At 34.2% G+C, this 24,614-nt stretch overlaps 5 protein-coding genes across 11 annotated transcripts; 2 read left to right on the top strand and 3 right to left on the bottom strand.

The window, feature by feature from the left end:
• Positions 1 to 2,206: 2,206 nt before the first annotated feature.
• Positions 2,207 to 3,570, bottom strand: LOC121217709 (ethylene-responsive transcription factor TINY). Its single transcript, XM_041093720.1, has one exon. It carries the CDS (start codon positions 3,181 to 3,183, stop codon positions 2,467 to 2,469), a length of 717 nt encoding a protein of 238 aa, XP_040949654.1. The 5' UTR covers positions 3,184 to 3,570; the 3' UTR covers positions 2,207 to 2,466.
• A 2,033-nt stretch (positions 3,571 to 5,603) lies between these two features.
• Positions 5,604 to 7,151, top strand: LOC107906145 (cytochrome c oxidase assembly protein COX19). Its single transcript, XM_016833030.2, has 4 exons — positions 5,604 to 5,764; positions 6,143 to 6,231; positions 6,369 to 6,466; positions 6,948 to 7,151. Exons 1-4 carry the CDS (start codon positions 5,755 to 5,757, stop codon positions 7,039 to 7,041), a joined length of 291 nt encoding a protein of 96 aa, XP_016688519.1. The 5' UTR covers positions 5,604 to 5,754; the 3' UTR covers positions 7,042 to 7,151.
• A 417-nt stretch (positions 7,152 to 7,568) lies between these two features.
• On the top strand, positions 7,569 to 13,765 carry LOC107906142 (uncharacterized). 3 transcript variants are annotated; one of them, XM_016833024.2, is made up of 14 exons: positions 7,569 to 7,883; positions 8,310 to 8,730; positions 9,023 to 9,114; positions 9,381 to 9,539; positions 9,756 to 10,092; positions 10,194 to 10,312; positions 10,391 to 10,463; positions 10,671 to 10,894; positions 10,985 to 11,041; positions 11,143 to 11,302; positions 12,265 to 12,393; positions 12,487 to 12,657; positions 13,283 to 13,342; positions 13,425 to 13,765. In XM_016833024.2, the coding sequence occupies exons 1-14, from the start codon at positions 7,837 to 7,839 to the stop codon at positions 13,539 to 13,541; spliced, it is 2,166 nt and encodes a 721-aa protein (XP_016688513.2). In that variant the 5' UTR covers positions 7,569 to 7,836; the 3' UTR covers positions 13,542 to 13,765. The 3 variants fall into 3 exon arrangements, with proteins under 3 accessions (XP_016688513.2, XP_016688514.2, XP_016688515.2); XM_016833025.2 differs by having other exon boundaries at positions 7,579 to 7,883; positions 11,146 to 11,302; XM_016833026.2 differs by lacking the exon at positions 9,023 to 9,114 and having other exon boundaries at positions 7,579 to 7,883; positions 8,188 to 8,730.
• A 611-nt stretch (positions 13,766 to 14,376) lies between these two features.
• On the bottom strand, positions 14,377 to 19,502 carry LOC107906143 (protein MODIFIED TRANSPORT TO THE VACUOLE 1). 4 transcript variants are annotated; one of them, XR_001686676.2, is made up of 7 exons: positions 18,939 to 19,484; positions 17,776 to 18,522; positions 17,387 to 17,542; positions 15,757 to 16,713; positions 14,845 to 14,887; positions 14,670 to 14,750; positions 14,377 to 14,579 (listed from the first exon to the last, which is right to left on the bottom strand). XR_001686676.2 is itself a non-coding variant. In XM_016833029.2 (6 exons), the coding sequence occupies exons 1-5, from the start codon at positions 19,143 to 19,145 to the stop codon at positions 14,846 to 14,848; spliced, it is 2,109 nt and encodes a 702-aa protein (XP_016688518.2). In that variant the 5' UTR covers positions 19,146 to 19,502; the 3' UTR covers positions 14,377 to 14,606; position 14,845. The 4 variants fall into 4 exon arrangements, 2 of the variants coding, with proteins under 2 accessions (XP_016688518.2, XP_016688516.2); XR_005913888.1 differs by having other exon boundaries at positions 14,670 to 14,887; XM_016833029.2 differs by lacking the exon at positions 14,670 to 14,750 and having other exon boundaries at positions 14,377 to 14,606; positions 18,939 to 19,502.
• An 875-nt stretch (positions 19,503 to 20,377) lies between these two features.
• LOC121217707 (putative methylesterase 14, chloroplastic) lies at positions 20,378 to 23,501 on the bottom strand. 2 transcript variants are annotated; one of them, XM_041093718.1, is made up of 5 exons: positions 22,819 to 23,501; positions 21,921 to 22,160; positions 21,699 to 21,842; positions 21,250 to 21,384; positions 20,378 to 20,922 (listed from the first exon to the last, which is right to left on the bottom strand). In XM_041093718.1, the coding sequence occupies exons 1-5, from the start codon at positions 23,056 to 23,058 to the stop codon at positions 20,650 to 20,652; spliced, it is 1,032 nt and encodes a 343-aa protein (XP_040949652.1). In that variant the 5' UTR covers positions 23,059 to 23,501; the 3' UTR covers positions 20,378 to 20,649. The 2 variants fall into 2 exon arrangements, with proteins under 2 accessions (XP_040949652.1, XP_040949653.1); XM_041093719.1 differs by having other exon boundaries at positions 20,378 to 20,981; positions 22,819 to 23,419.
• Positions 23,502 to 24,614: the final 1,113 nt, after the last annotated feature.

Here is a 24,614-nt window from a genome sequence, read left to right as displayed (position 1 = left end):
TCGAGTTGAATTTCACAATTCGAATAACTCGAATAATAGATTGGTGTAAATACCTTTTTGGTCATTATCAACTTTGAAAACAAACAAATTAGTCTCTCTCAACAAAAATTACAAAAAAAATTCAAAATAATTTTTAAATTTTTAACTAATTATAAAAATTTCAAAATTTATATGTAAAAAAATCTTTAAAAATATAAAAAAATTATGATTCTAAAAATGTTCTAAAATAATAATTTTGAAGATAAAATTAATTATTCAAATTTATCACACTCAAGTATTTTTTTTTTGCTTTGAAAAATTTACAAATATATATGGTTTCAAATTTATGTGCGCTAATATGAAATTAGTTATACTGTAACAATATTTTTATTTGGCATGTTTAATTTTTTTTAATTTAACTTGATTCAACTCGACTTGATTAAAAAAAATAAAACTGAGTTAGGACGATAAAATAGGACTCGTGGACTTGATTAACTTTAAACTTTTCTACTCGATTCAATCGAACGCTCACCCCTAGTTATTAGAAAAACTGAATGTGACACTCTCATCATTAAACTTTTATATTTTTTTAAGTTCAGTGATAAAAATAAATCCAATTATTAAGTTAAAATACCAAAGTGAATAAAAAAATATCAAAGTGAATTTAATTATCAAATTTAAGGACCAAAAAATATATTATTCCTAAGATTTAATGCCTTATCTGGATGTTATGTATGGTTTTTTTTTTTTAATTTTTGTCAAGATTGGTGATTAAAATAGATACCGACTGTTTCATTTTTGTCACACAAGTTTGTATTATATACTCCTAAACCTAACGGTATAAATAACAACGACAAGTTTATATTGCTTGTCAATTGTTTACGTCTCGTTAAATTTTAAGTTTCAAATTGAAAACTTGTCCCAAATTTAATCAAATTATATATTAATTTTAAAATTTTGAATTCCACTATGGATACAGATGTAGATTAGTTCGTTTTCCCACTTAAAATCCACAATCTAGAACCAAACAATTTTCTACCTAGCAGTCACTTCAAAATTAGATAATTTTCCCCTATTATTAGATAATCGTGAATAATTTTTAAGTTTTACTGTGTAATCATAGTCCAATCATAAAACCCATGTTTAAACAATTAAATTGCATAATCAAATCAAAACACAAATAAACAAAAAAAATCAGAATAATTTTAAATTATAAAGAAAAAATCATGCATGATGAAACTGAAAATTCACATCTCACAATACAGAGTTTTAAACTTCACTGAAATTTAAGAAAAAAAAAACATAAAATATCAATTCCAGTTGTGATATAATGCCAGAAGATTTCATTGGAATTCTGTTTAAGTGCGTATATAACAATGATTTGTTTCTGGAGAATGGAAATCCTAGTCACACATAAACAGTAATTAACTAGAAAGACAAAAACTCGTGTTTGGCCTATCAAACTGATTTCCCAAAACAAAATGTTTTCTCCACATTTCGACATCGAAAGGTAAAACATTTTATCCTATTCGTTTGACATTATGTCTACATTTATTTTCTCTCTCTCTCTCTTCTTCTTTAATAAATCTCCCTCCAACGGTCCATTTTATTGCGTATATGTCATATCTTCAATTTATCTTTATCAAAATTCAAATGTCTTCAACGGTACATTTTAATTCGCAATAGCATAAAAAATTTAATTCTATATGAATATGAAATTTAGCTTTAATTAAAAAGTGACATCATCTTTAGTTCGAATGCACCTACAATTTCTCAGTGTCTTCTAACAACAGCTTCTTTTTCTAACATATCTAATTTGATTAGGTTCACAAAAGTCAAGGTGGCTTGAGATGACGAAAATGAGCATACGGGTATACAGAGATCTGATCTTTTTTATTTTATTTTATAGTAAAATTCTTTAGTTATAATAAGTTTGGGTATTTCTATTAAACAATCTCAATATTAACCTATCCTGTTAATTTTAGTCTTATTAATTGCAAAATCATTTTAAACCATAGTGCTGCTAGTATTGGAAGTTTAACCATAGAGGCTAAATGATGAATTGATTTACTCATCTTAAAATTTAAAGTTTATCAACTGAAATTTTTATATAAGAAATTATGATAATTCACATTATATGCGATGATTTGAGAAAGCTTGTCTAGTAAAGAAGACAACCATTTAATTCTAGTTCCTCAAAAGTTCTATGAAAAAGCTAATACAACAACCACAAATTGTTATATCCATGAACTTTAATTAAAAAAAAAAAAACCCCCTCATCAATTTCTTCAAGATGTATACAAAATTTATATATTTTGGACAGAAATGAGAAAACCTAGCTATGGTTTGGTTTGTGTGATTCTATATATTACAAAAACATGGAAAGCGACAAGTGACCAGTTAGCAAAAATAGGCAAACAAATCGAATAATTCCCCCTAGAAAATTACAGCAACCCTAATAAAGAAAAACAGTGAAAAGGTAGTAAATTATTCCCACAGGAAAGTAGTTTCAAAGCTGGCCGCTGTTAAATTCTCAGTAACCCATATCTGATCATAAAATCCTCCATAGAAATCTTGTGGTGGATAAACCCACCCATCGACCGAGTCAAGGAGTATGAACTCGTTCTGCGAGTCAAACAACGAGTCGAAGTTCCCTTCTATGTTAGGTAACTGAACAATTTCACTGAGCTCCTCAGGTTCATCCGAGGCATTTGACTCTGACAAGGATGAAGATTCAGATACCACAGATGATGACGAAGGAGATGACGTCATCGCGTTGAAGTTGACCATTGACGCAGCTTTAACAGCAGCAGCTCGGATGTCACGGGGCAGTAATGAAACGGGTCGAGGAAGAAACTCCGTAAGGTCCGGGAAGTTGAGAATGGCGGAGTCACCTTTGATGCTCAAAGCAGCAACATCGTGAGCACGAGCAGCCATTTCCGGGGTAGGGAAAGTGCCAAGCCAAATGCGAGATTTCTTGCGAGGTTCACGGATTTCAGACACCCATTTGCCCCAACTCCTCATTCTAACTCCCCTGTAACTTGGGTGCTTGCTGCTTGTGTCCCTACCTCTCTTACCATTGAGTTTCCTGGACAAGACAGTTTCCGAAGAAGATGATGTTGGGGATGATGAATTGGAGTTATTAGTATTGTTGCTGCTCCAGCTTTCAGCTTCTGATGATGAAGAATGGTTTGGTTTTGTCATTTGTCTTTAAAGAGTGTGAGCCCAAGTTTTGTTGATTTCCAAGGCGCACGATTAAGGCAAGGGAAAAGTGAAAGCCTTCTATGGAATATATAGAGAGAAAATAGGGAATAGAAGGTTTATTTATTGCAAAATAGAAAAAAAGAAAGATTAAAAAAAGACGCTCCTTTCCAATGTGACCCTTAACCTTACCTACCATTATGCTAGCAAACAAAATAGAAGGAAAAATAAACAAAACTTTAGCTTAATGAGAAGAGCAATTTCATTTTATGTAAAAAAGTATAAATAAATTTTTAATTTAAAATTATTAATTATGACATCTTAAAAGAAGATGCAAGAAAAAAATTACATAAGAAAATGTGAGTCGAGATACTCATATACTGATGTTGTATTTTAATTTTATCCATTATTGTATTAGGCGTGGGGCCAATGGGAGAATGGGTCGGCTCTCTGTGCTAGACTCAGCATAGCCATGGTGAAAGGTAGTGGATAGTACACGTCTATGCAAATCCAATTGTTGCTGCTGCAACGTTTCAATTTGCCTCATAAAGTCATTTGTTCCCTTTTGGGAACCTTGTTTTCGGGGGGGGGGGGTTATTCACTCTTTGTCTTTAGTCTTTTACCACACCTTCTTTAGCCTATTCAAAACCACATATCATTATGAGCAAACAAACCAAAAATAGCCACATCATGATAACTTCAATCATCGCCGCTGTTCTAAATTACTCATGGAGAACCTCAACGCTTGATCTATTACCGGGAGATATTTATATAGTTATTTAAGATAACTATATAATAAATTAATTGAATTTCACCTTAAAAGTAGCAAATGCAATATCAAATGGGATAAGAGAAAGACAAAGACAAGAGTTAAAATTCAAATTTCAGCTTTTTTAGAAACATAGATTGTTTTTGTTTTGTGTAAACCATGATCAGAAAAGATTCCATCTTTCTTTTTTCTTAAAAAAAATAATAAATAAGATTAAAATACGAAGAACTTATTATGCAATTGTTACCCCTGGCTGATAGCAAGAAGTTTCCGCACTGATTTCATCACAACGCATGTTGGCGAAAAAACAACTCAGAGATTTTGTTGATGGGACCCTTTTCACCTCCGATTTAATCGGATTCAGATTTCCATCACAACACACAACAAATCAAAGATATTTTTGTCTCAAAATCCCACCTTTTTTTTCAATTTTTATTTTTGATTTCTCAATTATTTGACTCCTATCTCTGTCCGTCTCTGTCTATCCCATACATAAATTATAATTTGGTCTCACAATTCTTAGACACACATGGGTTTGTACAAATATAGAATTGTTTTCAGGTATTAAACAATTATTTTTATACAAATTCGTTATTTTGAACATAAAAAACGCAAATGTTTGTTAAATTCTAATATTAATTGAATTACCAACTGTTTTTTAATTAATTTTATCAGTCCCACAAATTCATTTGTGTGGTTAGGATTTCACTCTCATAATATTTCCTTATTGTTTTACGTTTAAATGGTATCAAATCAAATGATTAAACACAATAACCAATAGTTAATTAGCTATATCAGATCTTATTAGTGCATATTCCATATAATTCTATGATCCTATTTCTATGTAATAAGACTCTCGTATCCCCTGGCTAATATTATTTGGATCGATGTTGACATAACAGCTGCTCGATTGAGGTCAGAATAAAATGGTTATTGTTATTTTATTTTGTTAATCAATATTCTGTATCACATGAGCTTAATGAAATTTCTGGCAGGTGAGGTTTTAGACAAAGTCCAAATATTTTGACAATTACTTGCAAATGGTTCTTTATTTTGAGCTCTAACTTTTAGACCAATCTATAAAATAGATAAAAGAGAAATTATTTAAGAAAAAAAAATACAAACAATAAATGTCTTGTAGTGGTTGACAAACTTTCTCACCAAGTAAAACTGTTTTTTTAATCCCTAACTAACAATTTAAGGTAGGATGGATTAGGTAATAATATGATTTACATAGATTAAATATGTATCTCGTTGACCTGCTTGCTTGGTTATTATTATTATTGGATACTACTTTTGGTTGGTTATTAAAAAACATTGCTTTTATAGAAATAAAATTCTTAATTCTCCACCTTTATTAATATTTCTTTTTATTATCAGATGACTTGGTCACACTACAAGATAATGGCCCTTTTTTTTTTTTTCTATGATGGCTGTATGGCTTTTCCAAATCTAGTTTATTTATCTAATTATAGATTTCATAATTAGCATATATATTCAACAAACACTTAACAGGCCATGTTGGGTTTTCATATGTTCCATTTTTAGCGTTTAAAATACTAAATAATTGGGCCTTTTTATGAACGACAGCCCAATATTTAAGGTTAATTTACATGTTAAAAATGGGCCTCTTCGGTAGGCCTGATTCTGAGCTAAGCTTCTTCAGTAAATCTCAATTCTCAAATAAAAACTCTGAATCTAAAAGTTGCCATTTTTAGAACCAGAGTCTATTGGGAGAATTGCAGATTGGCTGGCACTGGAAGAGCTGAAGACGTAGGCAAATCAGCGATCAAACACATTGTAAAATGAGTGCAGGTAATTCCATAACATGGAAATTAACTTCCTCTTTTTTCTCTTTTTTCTTTTCCTTCTTACGAGAGAAATTTGTTTCTTTGAGAATCAGTCTCTTGAAAATTTTCAGCTTGCCAGTATAGTCCTTAAATATATCGTGTTCCCATGCTTTTAAAAAGTTGCCAAGTCCAATCCCTTTGAAGCTTAGGGAAGAAAATTGCCTTTTGTTTATGTTGTTCTTCAGAACACTTCATTTTATTTAGTGTAGTTTAAATTGCTGGTTAGGTGTTCGATAAATGTCCTCTGAGGATACTAGTTTTTCTTTTTTCTTTTTTTTTTTTGTAGTTTTCCCAAATTGTATAGCCTTGTTTTTAAAACAGTGAGTTCACCCATTTGGAATAGGAGGTGCATTTGGTGGGAATAGAGGGCTGAGACCAGTGCCACCCGAGAAGGGCATCTTCCCTTTGGATCATTTGCATGAGTGTGACTTGGTAAGCAATCTTGCTTTTCATTCTTGGAGCTCTTTAAAAGAAGTACTAGTATTTTCTTGAAACAAGATTTTCTAATTGAGGTCTTGAATTGTGTTTGTAACTTCAATGTTACTAACCTTTTTTTCTAATTCCTTAAGGAGAAGAAAGAGTACCTCAGTTGCCTTAAAACTTCTGGTCATAAATCGGAAAAATGTAGGCAATTCTCCAAGAAATACTTGCAGTGTCGAATGGAAAAGTGAGCCTCAATTGCCTTCAATTTTCTTGCTGCAAGAAATATATATATTTTTAAAATTTTTCTTTCAGAAAATTTTGATCTATTTGTTCAGAATCTTACTTTGCTGGTTCGATTGAATGATCTTCTGTATGTAGTTCCAGTCCCTGTATCTGCTAAAAATCTCATATCATAACATTTTATGCATGCAAGACACAACCCCGCACAAGATCAGATTTAGTAATCTAATATGAGAAAAAAGTTTTTGTTGAATGTTTTGAACAGAAATTTGTAAAGATATTTCATGAGTACTCAGTGATTATGGTGGATGAAATTAGTTAATCCTTGATCTGAAATCCTGTGCTAATCCACACTCTAGGCATTAAAATTTTTATATTGTGTAAACTAAGTCGCAATATACGTGTGTGTTTTGTATGTTGGTATATAATATGTGCATTTATATAAGTACGAGTTAAAATGGAAAAATGTTTGTTCTTTTTCACAGGAACTTGATGGCAAAGCAGGACTTGTCGGAACTTGGATTTGGGAACTCATCGGAGATGGAAGCATCTGTCGGAAAAGAATATTCAGAAAAATGATATATTAATGCCGAATTGCTAATCATCTCACATCTCAACAATAACTGATCAAAGATTTATTGCACTAAGTTTTTTCCCCCTTGGGCTCATAGGAATTTTCCTTTGTTTAAGTGGCATATTCCTTTACAAATTGACAAAGTTTATAAAGTAAAATATTTACTATAATATTTTCAAATATACAAATTTAATATCGCTTCATTCAACCAACTTAGTTATTAATTTTAGATACTAAAAAATCAATGGAGATAACCGACTGAAATAAACCAAAAGGAATGAATTACAATCCCTTTTTTCATATAAATTTATTATTTTCATTGAGCTTCTGGATTCAATTAATCTGATCGAAGATGAAAATCCAGAGAGAAATTGTTTAAGACGATGCATGCAATAACCAACATCACAGTTTCTTCTTTTTCACATTCAAATCCTGGGTTAAAGAGATCAATTAGGTTTTCTTTTCTAAATAATGGAGAATGATATTAAAGTAGTAAGTTGATTGAGTGGACTGTTTCAAGTTGAAATGGTTAAATCAAATTTAAATTCATTTTATCTTTTTCTAACACAAAATTATCTGTCATTAAAAAAAGAAAAAAGAAAAAGAAAAGGCTGGCGGGAGACGAAACCAAGGACAGGCAACAAGAACATCTACCTGTAATTAAAAAAACAACAAACTAATATTATAAACCGTGTACTTACCTACTTACCTCGATGCTTTCGCTGCCCAAAGTTCTATTTCTTATCATTTTAAATGACTAACACCCCTTTTGCCTTTTTCTTCTTTGTTGCTTCCATTCCATGGCTTCCCATTTGTTTCTTCAACTGCCCCATTTCTCCTATTACACGTAAGTTTCTATTTTTTTTCTTCTCCCTTATCCACGTCTTCAATGTTTTACTCCTTCAAACGGATTCAAGAATACCCAAAAAAAAAATCCTGGTTTTTTTGTTTGGTGCCTTTGGTTGTATCAAATTCGTAGAAATCTTTAATTTGTTGCATTTGCTATTTTCTTTTCATCTGATTCAAAGGCATTCATTTTTATTTGATTCTTTTTGGTTATATGAAGTTGTGTTGACTTCGTTTGGGACTTAGAACCCAGTAATGTACTGTAAATTGCTCATCTGATTCATGTAATATTCATTTTGGATCAGTTCATTAATTCTCTTTGAAAACCGAAAAGGCTAAATGAATCAAAATGGAAGATGGGGGGAAGCAATTTAGTATTTAATGGATTTGTTGGTTTGAGGAGTTGAACATATTTTATCTGTCACAGACAAAATTTTCAATCTTCTTATGGATGGGATTGGAAGCCTAGTTCAAGTACATTCCACCGCTCAAACTTCCACCCAAGGCTGCGGGGGAGTCATTTCACTGCAAAGAAGAGCAACTTACTTGGATTATGGTTTGCTGGTTATACTTCTTCAAAGGCTATACTTCTAGGTGCATTATCATCAGTGTCATCTTCGCCTCCTTGTGATCCCTCTGATACTGGCAATGAGGTTCTTTTACCTGAGGCGGATTCTCCTGCAACCAAATTCAATAGGGTGAATTGTCTTCTTTGGGTATTACATGAATCTGCCAGAAGCTTTTCCCTTGCAGTTGAGTCACTTGAATTGGATGGAACCAGTGCTGAGCTTGCAATGGCTTGGAATGGAAAGGACGTGCATCAATGGCATAAACGTATCGCTCATCAGGTATATGCTTAAAAGCCCCAAATAAGTACAAGCAAATTAGGAGCTTGTGCATTTTTAGAAAATATTCTACTAATAGTACATTTAAGGTATTGGCATTCATGTTGTTGGGAACTACTTATATAGATAGGTTAAACATATGGTGTAAGCTCATAGTGTTTCGTGTGTTGTTAGTTCCTTGAACTATCACATGGTCCATAGATACTTTTGTTGAATTGAGATAGGACATTTTTTTGCGAATTACTAAAGGAAATGTGATATTGGAGAAGAATCATTCACTAATATGATTCTTCAGGTAGCTGTTTATGCTATGTTGAAAACCGTAATCGAAGTGGAGATTTTGCTCTCTCAAGAACGTCATAACAATCCATCCCCAGTTAGAAAGATGTAAGTTTTTGTGGCAGCTCTTTAATTTCTATTATCGGTATCATTTATGATGATACAAAAGATCTAAAACTCCAGAAACCAACTCCTTTTGTTTTCAAAGATTTCATACTATTAGATTACACTCGGTTTTTGTGCTAATACCTGCAGAAAACTCCCCAAGAATTCTCTGACTCTGGTCAAGTCTACTCTCTAGTCTCCTTCTCAGGAATGCTTGGTGATTATTGGTGCTTAGCAGCTCTAACATTTTGTTTTGCCATTTGCTTCAGTTTGACGACAGAGACAGATTCATTAGAGGAATTCATTGAAAGTCGGTTGAAACTGAGACATCCAGAATTGGTAGAATGGCTCAGAGTGGTGGAACTTCCACGGATGGCAGAATTTTTCAATCCATTGTTAAAGAAATGGTCTACGGAGTATGCAGGAAGGTTTGCTCAAAAAACTCCTTTGCTTTCAACTAAAAGTTTTTATTTCCCTCTAGGATTATTGACACCCTCCCTACTTAACAACTCTGTCCCTATGGTAACTATGAATGAGGTTTGTATGTTTATTTCTGCAAACATGCTAGGAATTTCACCTTTGGAGAAATTCACTGATTATTGTGTAACTTATGGTTTAACCTAGCTAAACACAAGAATATTCAGTGGCGTTGCAGGAATTATTGTGGCTATAAGCTGCTGTGCTGCTGTAGAGAAATGGTGCTCTGAACATATCTCTTGTCCCTTGTCTAAAATATTAGTAGGCGATGCTATAGCGGAGCTTATGGATCTTTCACATGGTATTGTTTCGGTCGACAAATTACATAAGTTAGCTACTGAGGCAGGATTTGAAACTCATTTCCTGTCACATTTTGGAGCAAAGGTTCTGTCTGGCAAGAAGAGTGATGATCTAGAATTTTGGATAGGGTTGGCTCAGAGAAAACTCTCAGTAGCTTTCACCAAAGAAACCACAATTCCAGGCAAACTGGCATTTAATAGCAAGGTTTGTCTCATGATTTCCATGTCATGTATGAATATTTCCCTGGCTTCATGGTTTACATTGTTAAGCAGTTATATAAATATTTGGATTTAAAATTTTGACAGGTTCAAGCAGATAGCTTGGCTACGTTAGGACTTTTTGCATATCTAGGAAGGCGGACTAGATTGTTTTTGTCGCAATTGCGCATAAACGATCTTGATGAGCTGGTGAAGGACTTCCTGAGGTAAAATGTGTTTGAGTTCATTGACTCCAGATAACTGCACATTGAAATATGCCATAAGAGTTAGTGCTTTGGGTGCAGCTACTTGGAGTGTGGCATCCTTTTCATTTACCCAGAATTCTCTTCCATATCAGTTTACCAATTCTTCATGGAGGTTAGTTTTATTATGCCTTTATGTTGAAAATGCCTAAAACAAGCCATTTGATTTACCCATTGAGCTTGGCAAGAATTCTTGCATTTTATTCTTACCCCTCTATTCCTGGATTAGGACATCACATTGAACTGTAGAGTCAATCTCAATCTGACATTTTTCCAACCCTTGAATCCAGAACTAACCCGAAGGCTAACATTATACGTACAGGTAGTAACTGATGAAATTGGATGGCTTGATTTTTATGATACAATTTCTTGCACAAGGTATTCTGATAAAGGAAGGTCCAAGCAGCACACGATACAAGCAGAGAAAGAAATCATATTGTCAAAAGTTTTTACTGTTTGCTATGATGTGTTTTCTGGGTTTGCTCACTTCAGCCGCTCAACTCAGCAGCCCTTAGATTCTCAGTTGTTAGCATTCTTGCTCCAGAGGTAGTCAATAATATTTCTACCATAATATTTTAAGTCATCCTTTTTTTTAGTAAATTGGAAATTAAAGATATGGTTATCTGAAATTTTCAGCCAAAAGCTGTTATGTATATGTCTGGAAGATTACTGGGCTGCTTACGATAGATCAGGGTATGTTGGTTGTTTCATATGGCATTCCCATGGTGTTCTCCACAGTTGAATGAACTTTGTACTAAAAGAACACATTATTGAACTAATATTGAATTCTCTAGCAGGGAACCATTAAAGATTACAAACTCGAGTGACTCTAAGGACGGACCATCTACGGGAGCTATTGGCAGTGGCACAACCCGGTTTTCGGAGGTCTTGGAAACACTGACAACAGAAGAACCTCAAATCGATGAATTTAGACATTTGTGTCTGACGAAAAGGGTATGGATTCTAAATTCAGATATGCAATGTTATGTCATTTCCTTTCACTATAAATTCCATTGGCAAACTTGCTGCAGATTTGAAGGAAAAAACAATAATAATGGTGAAATCCTGTATGACTGTAAGTAGGATGAATACAGTTCAAGCAATGTTATTTGACTAGGAATTTAACAATCTCATGAGGATACACCTTCCTCGTACTGGAAATAATTAAGAGAGGAAACTGTGATAGATGGAGTGACTACTAAAGTGCTTCAAGTTTGTACTTTGATCAAATACCAGTCAGGGAAAAAGTCTTTAAAAGTTGAAAGGCCTTTGTATTTTGCATGTGAAACATCATGATTGGCCGAAACCACAATTTATGAAAGGGCATTACCCTAGAAAGCATCAAAAGAGAGGTCCTTTTCTAGAAACCATTTGCTGCAATGATATTGGGGAAAACCTGACATGATCGTATAAACAATGATGATGACAGTACCAGATAACCAGTGAAGTTGAGTTCAAAGGTGGAAGAATAAGTAGACTGCCGGTAGGACCAGGGTTGTCTGGTTGATGATGATAAAGGTACTAAAGAATGTGTATGTCATTGAATTTAGTATAAGGGTAGGGGTATAAAAGTGATTCAGATGAGCAATGTGGTGATGCCTAGTCTCAACTGTCAAGGTCTCTTACAGTTTTCCCTTCTGCAAGCCTGATATGCCTTCTATTATACAACCTTCTCTAACAAAAAAGAATATGACCACCCACCAGGAAACTTCATTTACTGATGCAAAACTGATATGCAGTCCTGAAGCCAACAATAACACTGAACAAATTAACATTATTTAGTCACTGTTTTGGCAGGTAGCTTTCTGAGATTGTGAAAATCAAATGCAAAATCTTGACAGCTTAATCATACACGCAGACATGTGGACAACTGTTACCACTGCTTTACAGTTTTTTTTTTTTTTTACTATTGACAGCTGCAGCTCTTCGGTTCAGCCGGGAAAGATACGGTATCCTTGGAGGAGGGAACTGGCATCTCCAAGTCAAGCTCCCTGAATGAAAGTTTAATTAGAAAATACTGCATCAAATTGATTGCTTCAAGTAGGGTAAGGCCAATAACCCAGCATCTTGTCACTGAACAGATTCATACTAGGTCTTATACTTTGAGCACTGATGATAAAACAACGAAAATTTTGCAGGATGTATGTTTGGGAACTCAGTTGCTATTTGTCGACATCACAGTTTCCCTTGAGCTACTTGCAAAGCAATTGCGTGGACAGAAGGTCACAGCCAGAGAAAAAAGGAAGTTAAAAAGAACACTGAATGACATTGCTACACTTATCCCTGTTACAATTCTAATGCTTCTTCCTGTAAGCAGTATAACTCCTCTCTATAACCAACACTTTCATCATTCAGAGGTTGATTTGCTATGATAAAACCCCATCATTAAATTCATTGATTAGGTCTATTAGTTTCCCTTTCCTTGATGGTGAATCATTTTGTTTCCAGATCTTGAAAAAATTAAAGAGGACAACCAAATGGAATACGTCATCATAATACTTTTTCGGATGAGCATTCATCCGTTACTATCCTTTTTGAAATGTCTCATTAACTTCCTTTCATTATGCTTAGTTTAGTTGGCAGCCATGTTTTGGTAGTTTAGTTGGCAGCCATGTTTTGGTTCCTAGAATGCAGTCCATCTAGGAAGCAACCCCCATAAGTGAACCATTATATGCAATATATCTAAAGGCCTGCCCGTGGCTACTTGGAGATTAGGCAGCATGCTTGTTGGTGTATCCTGTGATCCCTACTTGTTTTGCATGAGCACTCTTACACATGCATACTACCCACATTGCAAACACATATACCCGTGTCGAATCCATGCCCGTATCCCGACATTCACTCTTGAATCTGAATAACATAACTCGGTAGTGTTACCCTGCTTCAATTCAAGTTAGCTTATATATTCATCTTTTTCCCTAATCTTATTGCCAGGTATCAGCTGTAGGCCATGCAGCAATGTTAGCAGCGATCAACAAGTACATACCATCTTTGGTAAGGACTTCATTGTTGTCCCCTCTTCTCTTTTGCTAACAACAGCTGTGCTAAATCATTTTTTTATTTACTGCTTAACAAGATTCCATCACCATATTCGTCTGAGCGTTTGGACACTGCGAAGCAACTCAAAAGAACCAAGAAGATGGATGTTACATCGTGGAGCAACCTCCAAGACCCTAACTCTAAAACACCTTAATTTAAATCTTTTCTTCTCGGGCAACGCCACTAAATCCCCTTTGGACATTTGATTATACTGACATTACTTTGGGATCACAATTTGTACTTGTACATACACATTGATGTGTAGATATGCTAAGAAGCGAATATTACTTCGGATGAAATAGTTATCCGGACTTTTCAATTTTCTTTTACACAATCATTCGATGTTTTAAATCTATGTGCAATTCATATTTGTCATTATTTTACTCATTAAATATTTGTTTTACTCGTACCCAAACATGATTATTATACAATATATTTCTTTAAATATATAACTTTTAATTCAATATATCTTCATCAAATATATACTCGTATTGGATGACTTATCCAAGCATACATTATAAAGATATAACTTCCAAATATTTACTAATATCCTATACATTTATCCCAGCGTGCATAATGTACTCATTTTTAGTTCCTGTTTTTTGGAAAAATGTAAGAACCAACTTGGAGAATATTCGCAATAGCCGAGAGTATTTAATTTAAGAAAATCAATGATCGTGATTTATTGAAAATAAAGTACTTATTTCTTTTCTTTTTTATTTACCCATTATGGTTTTTAAAATGATTTGAGAAGAAACTAATGATAAAATCAACATTTGAATATCAAAAAAGCCAACAAGATTTCTCGAACCAATTAATAGCTTTCAAATTTCATCGACAACAAAATGCCTATTTATTTTTACTTATGTAATAAAATTAATGTCGTAAATTTTAATAATTTATTTTGGAAATTCAAAAGGCTAGTAACGTAAAACCCAAAATTAATTGCACGTGGAGCATACATTTATAAAGCTAGGGGCAAAAAAAAAGAAAAAACAGCCATTTTCTATAAATTTAAGACATAAATACATAATATTTGCAGGCATTTTAACAGATCAAAACATGTAAGTTTGAAAAAGGGCAATTCAACTTCACTGCTCCATAGAGTTTTAAGAGTCAAGACCTGCTGTTGATGTACATTGTCTCAGTCGAAATGCCTTACCGGTGGAAACACGCTTTTCTCGTGGTGGCGCTGGGAAAAACAGGCGGTACAGAAACTCTACAAATCCATTCCAACAAGAAAGTAACTGAAAAACAAATACCATAGAAAAAGACAAAGTACCTAGAAAGCTATAATAGCGAACTGCACAACATTTTCCCAACAAAATTGTAGCTTATTCTTTTTGACTTGGATGTTTCCCACCTATTTACATTACATGCAATGCAATGGTCAAAGATGCATGTAATATAACGGCTTCATTATTTCGAAAGAAAATCACCATCATTCAAGACAATACCTTACACAGTCCTCTTTGGATCACGAGCGGCTGCAAGATGGTCCTGCAAAACAAAAGCCAGATAAAAGATTATCAGGTGTAATCCACAAATGGCTCACTCCAGAACTGAATCATATTTAATCTGATTTAAATCTCATGCTACATAGAAAATGAAAAGAGAAAGAAAATAAAGAATACTAGCTACGGCAGTCCAAGAAAATAAAAAATCTTGAGAAAGGGAAGAGGCCCAAATTATATAACACATGTATAGGCCTTCTTAAGGAGGGCGTTGCTATTTGCACAAGGTAGCTTAAAGAGTCATGCAGGGAAAATATGGCATGATTGGGCATAATACAAGTAAAAAGCATTCACAGACTCAAAATGCTTTGGTCCATCAAAGTAGACAACCGGATGATATATTTTTCCAAGTCAGATTTCACAAGTCCAACAGAAAGTTATTAGTTATCTCTGCATCTAGATGCCAGTAGAAACAGCAATTTTTAACTAATTTCTCATTTTCCACCTTCAAAATGCTGCTTTATCTGCCTAAGTAGTGGATAGAAAGCATGAAGAGTTTTAAACACCTAAGAACTAGCTGAGACAATTTTTGAACACTGGCAAGGTGGGTAAAGCTTGTCATCAAACAAAAAATAACATGTATGACAAGTCACAAGACAAATAGCAAAAGTAATTGAAAACAGAGACAGGCCCTGAGATAATTTTTGACCACTGGCAGGGAGGGTAAAGCTTGTCATCAAACATAAAATAACAAGTATGATGAGTCACAAGCATGTCTAATAGAAGACACTCCAGGACCTTAGGTTTTGACAAGTAATGGAACAATTACTTCAAGAATGCAAAGGTAACTTATAATGTCTCGAGGAAATTGGTATAAGACTACCTTAAACGGAAAATGCTAGAACTTAAACTTACCAAAATAAAATCAAACGCTCTGGTGTCCTCTTTCTTAGAATTGTTCATCATAGAACTAGCTGTTTGAGTTGGCAAATTTGACTGGAAAATATCAGGCATAGGTGATCCTCCATTTGATCCACTGGAAACATGATTAATCCCAGCATTTTGTGCATTAAGATTACCAAAGTGTTGTAAGTTAGACATTGTAGCAAGCAATTGCTGCTGCGCAAAGAAACTCCCCATAGCACCATAATTCATAGGCTGAGAGGAAAAGGCTGGGTTCAACATTATTCCGGGAGGAACAGCATATGGCATGGTCCCTAAAGGAAACATCAGAGTTGCATTCATCCCCGTGGCTTGAGAACCAAAGATGTCACTCAAAGCACCATTAGAAGCTTGTTGGCTAGAATGAGTGTTAATATTGGCAAATATATTTTCAGGGGCCTCAGAAGTCATTCCTTTCTGCTTCAAATTAGGTGGATTCTCATTCATCGACAAGCCAGCCATTAAATCATTAACAGAATTTGTTTTATTCTCTGGCTCGAATGGAGCTTCAGAATTGGTCCCAAAGATATCAATTAGTTCAGATTTTTTATTAGCAGCCACATGATTACCATTGCCAACTGACATGTCATCTATAGTCATCCCAGAGAAAAGATCGTCCACATTTTCTCTACCTTCGCCAGAGTGAAATGAGACACCTGCAAAGGGATCATCATCATATTTCTGTTTGCTGGGACTCAGACCAGCATCTATACCATCTCCAAGTAAGTCATCAATAAGTGGGGTTCCGGTCAGATTTGAAGTATTTTGATTATGCGAATCTTTTATAGATGTATTTTGTCCATCATAATCATCAGGATCACCAGTGTCTATCAGGTCAGGCATTTGAACAGGAGTTGTCATGGGCTTTGAAGACTTCTCTGAATTACTAGCCAAATCACCTGCCTGTTCTCCATTCAAAAGGATCAACACCTGTTTACCAAGATCACATATATATGTCAACTGTGGCTTCAATTTCATTTACACGGAAAATAGTATTTACCAGCTATAAATCAGCATCAGAATACATAATAACTGGTAAAGCTCATATAACATTCAGAATCATGATATCTAAAGAAGTAGAGATTAAGCACAATAACCATACAAATAACATGAATATTGTGATTTATGCTGAAGGGTGATAAAAAAGGAACTGAAATAGAATGTGAAAATTGCAAAAGCCAATCCTAACATAATAGAATGTGAATATCGAACAAAGAAACTAATACAGTACATCAACTTATATTGCATAAACATGCCATTAGTAAATCCATGGCCTTAATGAACCCAAACAGGAAGGAAAATCAATCGTTCTACCAACAATTATCATGAAACCAAAATACAACCAATGTTTAAAAAGAACTTCAAATGAAATTTTCTATATGCCTAAAGCAAGTTCTCAAGCATAAGTTAGGTGAATTTCTTTATCCTCCATGATTTCAGTTTATTTAATCAGAGCTTGTTTTAGTTGCTTAGCAAAAGGAGGTGGGGGGGGAACCATACAAGCATGGCACGAAAAACAGTGCTCTAGGCTGGACATTAAACTAAACAAAAATGATGTTATTTCAGATTAAAAATAGAACATAAGGTTGACTAGGATAATTACCTTGTTGGCCTTTTCTCTTAGAGAAGCTTGGGGAGACTCGGAACATCTCAAAACAACATCTTTGTTCTCAGTAAAATATGAAGCCACAATCACAAAATGCTCATCTTCCTTTCTCCTCAAAATTGACTCAAGCACACACACCGCTTTCATGCGAACCTGACCATCAAAAATTCTTGTTAAGAGATAAAAAACACAAATATGCCATTCATTGGTTTGTAAAAGATATCAATACAAAATTATCACCAATATGAAACATGATCACATAGTACAGTAGGACTGCATGATTGACAAGTGGTTGAAGTGATAATAGTTTGGGTAGATAACCTGGGATAAAGCTAAGTACGTGATCTTGTCGTCCAATGATTCGATACAAAGGAATAGCAAGTTACCTGCCACAATGGAGATAGAAGCTTAGATTCAAGAGCATGACTTAAAGCCAATGCATCAAGCTTTGCAGCCTCCACAAGGAAAGCCTGAATAGCATCTCGAGTAGGTTGTAGACGGACACCACCAGATGTAACTATAGTTTCCAATAATCTCTCTTCACGAGTTTTAGTCGCTGAATAATTTGAGCTAGATTCCCCATTTGTCGTTTCTGTCTTTAATACTCTCGAATCCAGGCCCCAAGTTCCATTAGAAGTATTATTGGAAAACTCTTGAGAGTCATTGCGCAATTCAGCTGGATTGTACTTATCAGAATGGTCAATTTCTGTAGTCAACGACCTCCGAAGAGTAGGACCTTTGTAGCTTCCATTATCATTCTTTCTAAGCGAAGGACCCTGAGTGAAACTACTAATTCCCTGCTTGATAGAAGCACTTCCAATACCAACTACTTCACTTAGAAATGATTTCTTCTCATTTGATGGCATTTCAAAGTTTGTGTTGCCAAATCCTTCTATTCTTTTGTTAAAGTCATCTGCTGGAGAAGGCTTACTGGTATTATTGTCCTCTGCAAATATAGCAGAAATAGCCTCACGAGCTGTTTCCCGCACGGCCTTATTAAGTGCATCCCCTTTCAAGGGATCCAGCTGTCCCTTGTAATGAATTAACTGACGAACAGCCACTGAGTTCCTCTGCATCTCTCTCCTAAACTCCACACCAGACTTTCCAACTGCATACTTTATCAGCCTCAAAGCCTGCAAGATCCCACTACCCACTGAGTATCATCATATCATGCTCTAATAATTCACTTCTGGGAAAAAAACTTGCCCACACGTTAAACACGCAGCATTTACATGACAAGACTTATTCGCCTAGAAGGATATAAGGCTCCTCTAGTTGTTAATTTTTGTTAATAGCCTATTGCTTTTATGAGCAAAAACAAAGTGATACTTTAATACTGATATTTGACGACTTAAAAGTTAAAACTTGGGTAAATTTTATGATCCTTACTTTAACCATTTGACTAAAATTGAGTTAAAGTTCTCAAAAAAGACTTCCCCGGCAAAAATTTTCTCATCTAAAACAACAAATATGATTTAGAGCTGTCTATAAATTCCATCATTCAACCAAACTGAAAACAAGAAATTCAAAGCGAATTGAATGAAATTACCTTCTGCTTGACGATAGGGCTTTTGTGATCGAGTCGTTTCAAGATAAACTCTGAAACTTCTTTGACAATACTAACATGCGACGATCTCAAGAGCTCGCAGATCTCTTCTAACTTATAAACGGGCGTTACTTTATCTTCATCCGAGGTTGCCCCATCGATCATCCGCGATCTCCAGTACGATTCCACCGCTCGCCTGCTAGAATCCATTTAGAAAATAATAATAATAATAATAAATCGATAATAATTAAAAAGACAGCAAATTTAAGATCGATCTATTTGCTTGATTGGATGGTTGAAGCAGGACCATCAAAAAAATTTTTGAGGGAAATTTTTTAATTTCTATTGATCGAGGCTAATAGGAAATTTAACAGGATTCAAATTCAATTAGAACTTTTTCTTTAATTTTGCTATTTGATTCCTTTTCCTCTTGAGAACCAGCCAAGCAGGGAAAGAGAGAAAACAGCAAGAATCTGAAAACTTCGAAATGCGGACAGGTAAGTATGAACGGTATTCACGTCGTTAATTTGATCATTGGGCATGCCTTCCAGTAGAGTTTGCTTTGTTTGGGCCCGGCCCTTTATAAACTCCGGTTTGAGTTGGTTGATTTAAGGTGGGATAATTTACTCATTATTCGTTTAAACTTGAAATTTTATTTAAATTTGAAAAGATAAAAAAGTATATATAAAGCTCGAAAGATGAGCTTAGACAAAAAAAAAATCATTTGAAAAGTTAGGCATTGGATAAAAAATTTCAACTTGCGCATAGTTCGACTCCGCTAAATAAATATTTAATATTTTATTATATAATAATTATAAATAATATTGTTTATTAAACATTTAGCAAAGTAGTTTTTGTTTTTTTGAAAAGAGATAAATGTACTTAAATGTTAAACGTAAATATCAACACTTTAATGAGATGACAGTTAATATCTGACTACGGTACTCATCTCAATTTCCTCTTATATTTTTCACATTTGAATATGAGGAGTAACATTTCTCTCTCGAGTTCATGAACTTCAAATATTCCTTCAGTGGACTACATTTTTATCAATATGAGCACCATGGGACCAATTCGGACTTCATGATCAAAAACTACTTTGCCCACAATTGATAAGACCCTAACTCTTTCATTGACTCGATGATCAAAATTAGAATTATTGGATTTGCATCTCACCATGACCACATCTTCAATGGTCATGCAGATCGGATTAAAACAACAAAAGGAATAAAAGAAACTGAACAGGAGAAAAGAAAAAACCTTTCAATATTTGGTTAGAAATGAAATGGTATGTTTAAATGCCCAGAATGAGTGTCATAAGAGCAACAAGGTGTAGAAGGTTGACATAAAAGAAAATGAAACGTGAAGGATTTGATAAAATCGATTTTAAGTATTGTTTTTACTTGGATATCGGTATGTGACATGTAACCATTGTATCGATATGCGTTAAACACACCATTTTGTATTCACCACATTAATCGATCACAAAAAAATAATAATAATAATTCACGTTGTTAAATTACATGATACTAATAAACAACAGCCTCTCGTTGCTGCAAGGAAAAAAAAATTAGGAAGGTGGGCCTAATGTTCTACATACAAGAACGGCCGGCCTATCACAAGTGTAAATGAACAACTTATTATCGTCTTCTTTCACTATAGAAATAAAAGACAAAAGAAATATGTTCTTTTCTTTCTTAATCTGAAAATTAAGCTAAGGAATTTGAACAATTTCTATTAAAATCTTGTGAAGTGACTGTGGCTTTGAGAAGAATGGGCAGTGATCACTCCCTTTGATCTTAAAAACTCCTTCAGGTGGATTTTCTCTTACTAGCTTTTCTTGCACATCCGGCGAAAGAGCACGATCCTCCAATGTCTGAACGTAGAACCGCCGCCCAGTTCCGTACTTCTCGGGGGTCAATGACAGTTCCTCCATGATAGGACCTAGTGGGGTGGATCTCATGGACACCATGGCCAAAGCAACATCCTGGAAGGAACAAAAATACCATGTTGAAACATATCTTTTCTGTAAGCAGGGGACAATACCTTCATAAACAGTGGTCACTGATCAGTTCATACTTTCCATTAAAGATCAAACTAAAATTATATAACCAGTCACAATATGCATTTACATATGTATATGTGATGAAATGACTAGCTTAACCAATAAGGTGTGTTTTGACACCACTTGGATTGGCTTATAGGCCATGGCCAATTGTTCTGTTGCAGGAAAGAAATAACAGAACAACAAAGCCTAAACATACAGCCAGAGAAGTCCTGATGGATAACTGGTCTTATGCTCGTTGTAACGTACCTTTGTTGGCGATTGATTGAAATATAACCCTTTCATCAGCTGTTTCTCAAACATGAACCCTGTAGGAGGCTTATCTTTGCCATTTCCATAAATCAAAAACTGCGACTCTTTCATGAAACGTTCAGCAGAACCAAGCTGCAATAAAAAGTTTTTTTTGATGCGTCAGCGTAAACTGGATAATTAACAGCGACGAAAACAGTGGGAGAACCTTCACTAGAAAAACAAAACTTCGGTAGTAAAATACAAAGATGTAGTAAGACCGATATCTTGACATGTTTGGCTGATATCAGTCCACTACAAAAATAACTATGCAAGATGATTGTTCTCTTCAGGTCTAGCTATTCGAAGCAATAAGATTGATACCGAAACCGAAAATTTGTTTCACAAGTCTAAACATTTTGTTTATTTTGTTAGCTGACCACCATTTATAAACAACATAAAACAAATACCTCTTCGGCAAACACATCAAAAGGTCTCTGACCGTTGGACACCATTGTAGCACAAAGGAAAATTGCTTTGGAGATCTTTTCCGGGAAATGCTCCAATGCATATGAAAGGCAAGCACCTCCGCTGCTATGACCTACCAATATAACCTGCATGTAAACATAAATCAAGACAATTAACATAAAAAGATGGCAAGGCCATTGGTAACATCAAATGTACCCTCTTACCTTCTCATCTACGGGAAGGTTCTCTAGATACTTAATCAATGGTTTTGAATATTCGGCCAATGTAGTGACTGTGTTTGTATCCGTCAGATCAATACCAGAGCCTGTGAGATCCAGTGCAGTAGGCTGAAGGCCTACTTCCTCCAACTGAGCAATCGTTTTATACCAACACCAAGCTCCAAAGCCTTCTCCATGTAACAGAACAATTTTTTTAAACTTGATCTTTTCAAGAGATTCCAGTAGCTGTAGATAACATGAAATGGTATTAGACATAAGTTTATCATAGAAAGAAGTTACAATTTGCAAAAAGACTTGTACAATTACATTGAAAATTTCACTGCTTTCACAACTAAAGATTTAATTCAAAACACAAGTTATCTCCAAGGTTTAGCTTTCATAAAGTTAATCACTATTTTTTTTTCACTAGCCTTATGGACCATGATCCACGTCTTTACCTTCATAGCACAGTAGAATAAAAAATGCTTTTTGAAATTGCCTTTCATGAAACAACTCAAAAGAAAAGTGATTAGAAAGGTTTACACTTTACACAGAAGATCATAACAAAAAGCGCATATCATAAGATTAATATTAACTTAGAGATATAAAATTGCAAAAGGCTAAAAGCACAGTGAATCAGCTAATGCTTTGACAGGTTCTCTTTTCAAGTTTTCCAATGAAAAGGCAAAGGATAAACATATTGTCCCCTTTTTTACCAGCTTGACCATTGACAGATGCTGCTTTTCAAGTTTTACAATAAATCATGAAAACCCCACTATTATATCATAGATCCAATCAATTAGAACAGCAACTAACACAATGATTACACATGAAAATAGTTTGAGAAAGCAAAGTAAATTAATTTAATATTGATATTTAGTTAAGAGGAGAAAAAAAAACCCACCTTTTTCTCATTAGCTAATGGATCAGCGTGCCTTCTAGAGCTGGTAGAGCCAATTCTCCTAGACATGGATCCATCAAATCTCTGAGACAACTGGTGTTGATGAAGAGCCATAGACAAAGCTTGCTTATGCAAAAACTCTTCTTCTGCAAGCATTTTCCTTTGAGACTTTCCCATCCTCTTGCTTTTCGATCCATTATCTTTAGCATCTTTCTTTGTCCTGCAAATCAAGCTATTACCCATGATTCAAAAGAGCTAAAAAAAGTTTGGATTTTTCTTTTTAACACAACCCGGGAAGCTTAAGGAGCATTTCTGCTAGAGAATAGAAGAAAGTCAAGAAATTTTCCAGTAAAGAGAGGGTTTTTTTTTTAATGAACAAGAAAACACCCTTTATTGTACAAAGGATTAATTGAAAAATGAGATAATAAGAGAGAGAGAGAGAGAGAGAGAGAGAGAAAACAGTAGGTAACTAAAAGAAGGAAAAAAGAGTTGGGCAGAAGTAGGTTAATAAAAGCAAAAATCAAAAGGAAACCAAAACCAAAAACGAAAGTGTGAAAAGAGCTCCTTGAATTGAATCAAAGAGCCAATTAAATTTAAAAGCTATTTATTGTTTCTGATTCTATGATATGATATTATCTTTCAAACACACTTCTCTCTCTCCCTGTACCGGTAGAAAATTGTAGACTTTTCTTTACGTTGACCAGTTGGATTTGTGGTTGGAGTCTTCCATTTTTACTTGCTACACTCTCGTTTTTTGTTTTCTTTTTTGAATTTTTTATTCTTATCAGAATCGAGATATAAAAAGATTTGTAAAATATTATTGATGACGATTACAATTATATTAAAAGCATAAGGCGATAACACAAAATGATCAATTATCAAAGATGGTTTAATGAACCACCCCAGAAAAACAGTTTAATGCGAAGCATCTAACCTCTTTATTTAAGAGCACGTTATGAAGAATATTTGATGTACTTTTTCATGTTAATAATGATCATTTATCAAGACAATTAATTCATTGCATCCATTCCCCCCCCTTCTTTTGCTTCAGATTTTAGCTTGAAGCAATCTAATTACTTGAAAATTTTCAAACAAATAAAATTTTGAGCATTTTTAAGTCCCTGAATGAAGATGTTGTTTGTGAAGGAGGAGAGAGAGATCACAATCAGTGACTGTTTGTTCCGGTTCTTTTTCTTTTCTTCTTTGTAACAAAAAATTATAAAGCCATGAAAAGGACTTTCCGATCCTTTTCAACATTAGAAACAAGGACTGATCATGACTTCTCCTAACTATATATAACATTAATTCATATTCAATTCCATGCATCACGCCTCATGTTTCTTTTTCAGTATACTATATATTTACCTATGATTTACGAAAATATGTATATTCAATCGCATGCATGTCATTTTCTTGTTTTAATTACAAATTTACCCTTCTCTGAAAAAAAACCTACTCTAATTTAATACATCTTATTATCTTTACACTTTTAAAGGAAGAAATTTAATTTCGAATATCATATCTTTGTAAGGAAATAATTATATACATTTGAAAACTAACTTCTGTTACTAGCTAAAGCCTCTTGTAAATTCTTTGTTTTCAACAACCATGTGATGCAAGCAATTCTATCGGTATGTGGGAAGTTTCCTTAAAATATGGCTTGTATTTGGCTTGCTAGGCTCTTTATCCTATTATGCAAAGATAAACACAAATTGGAATGCAACGTCTTTTTCTGTGGGGAAATTAGGGTTTCCGGGCAACGTTACAAACAATTTGCTAAAAGCATAAAATAAAATAAT

This window comes from Gossypium hirsutum, chromosome D05, assembly GCF_007990345.1.
Source record: "Gossypium hirsutum isolate 1008001.06 chromosome D05, Gossypium_hirsutum_v2.1, whole genome shotgun sequence".
In the NCBI taxonomy this organism is placed as follows: Eukaryota; Viridiplantae; Streptophyta; class Magnoliopsida; order Malvales; family Malvaceae; genus Gossypium; species Gossypium hirsutum.
This window is presented reverse-complemented; position numbering and strand designations above follow the sequence as displayed.

Excerpts from the sequence above, each read along its gene's own strand:
- LOC121217709 (XM_041093720.1), bottom strand. The coding sequence starts at position 3,183 with ATGACAAAACCAAACCATTCTTCATCATCAGAAGCTGAAAGCTGGAGC.
- LOC107906145 (XM_016833030.2), top strand. Across the intron at positions 6,232-6,368 it reads ATTTGCATGAGTGTGACTTG|GAGAAGAAAGAGTACCTCAG; the intron begins GTAAGCAATCTT and ends TAATTCCTTAAG. Across the intron at positions 6,467-6,947 it reads TTGCAGTGTCGAATGGAAAA|GAACTTGATGGCAAAGCAGG; the intron begins GTGAGCCTCAAT and ends TCTTTTTCACAG.
- LOC107906142 (XM_016833024.2), top strand. The coding sequence starts at position 7,837 with ATGGCTTCCCATTTGTTTCTTCAACTGCCCCATTTCTCCTATTACAC. Across the intron at positions 10,895-10,984 it reads TTAGCATTCTTGCTCCAGAG|CCAAAAGCTGTTATGTATAT; the intron begins GTAGTCAATAAT and ends TGAAATTTTCAG. Across the intron at positions 12,658-13,282 it reads CAATTCTAATGCTTCTTCCT|GTATCAGCTGTAGGCCATGC; the intron begins GTAAGCAGTATA and ends TCTTATTGCCAG.
- LOC107906143 (XM_016833029.2), bottom strand. The coding sequence starts at position 19,145 with ATGGATTCTAGCAGGCGAGCGGTGGAATCGTACTGGAGATCGCGGATG. Across the intron at positions 18,523-18,938 it reads GCCCTATCGTCAAGCAGAAG|GCTTTGAGGCTGATAAAGTA; the intron begins GTAATTTCATTC and ends GGGATCTTGCAG. Across the intron at positions 14,888-15,756 it reads GAGCGTTTGATTTTATTTTG|GACCATCTTGCAGCCGCTCG; the intron begins GTAAGTTTAAGT and ends TTTGTTTTGCAG.
- LOC121217707 (XM_041093718.1), bottom strand. The coding sequence starts at position 23,058 with ATGGGTAATAGCTTGATTTGCAGGACAAAGAAAGATGCTAAAGATAAT. Across the intron at positions 21,843-21,920 it reads ACCTTCCCGTAGATGAGAAG|GTTATATTGGTAGGTCATAG; the intron begins GTAAGAGGGTAC and ends GTTTACATGCAG. Across the intron at positions 21,385-21,698 it reads TTGATGTGTTTGCCGAAGAG|CTTGGTTCTGCTGAACGTTT; the intron begins GTATTTGTTTTA and ends TTTTTATTGCAG.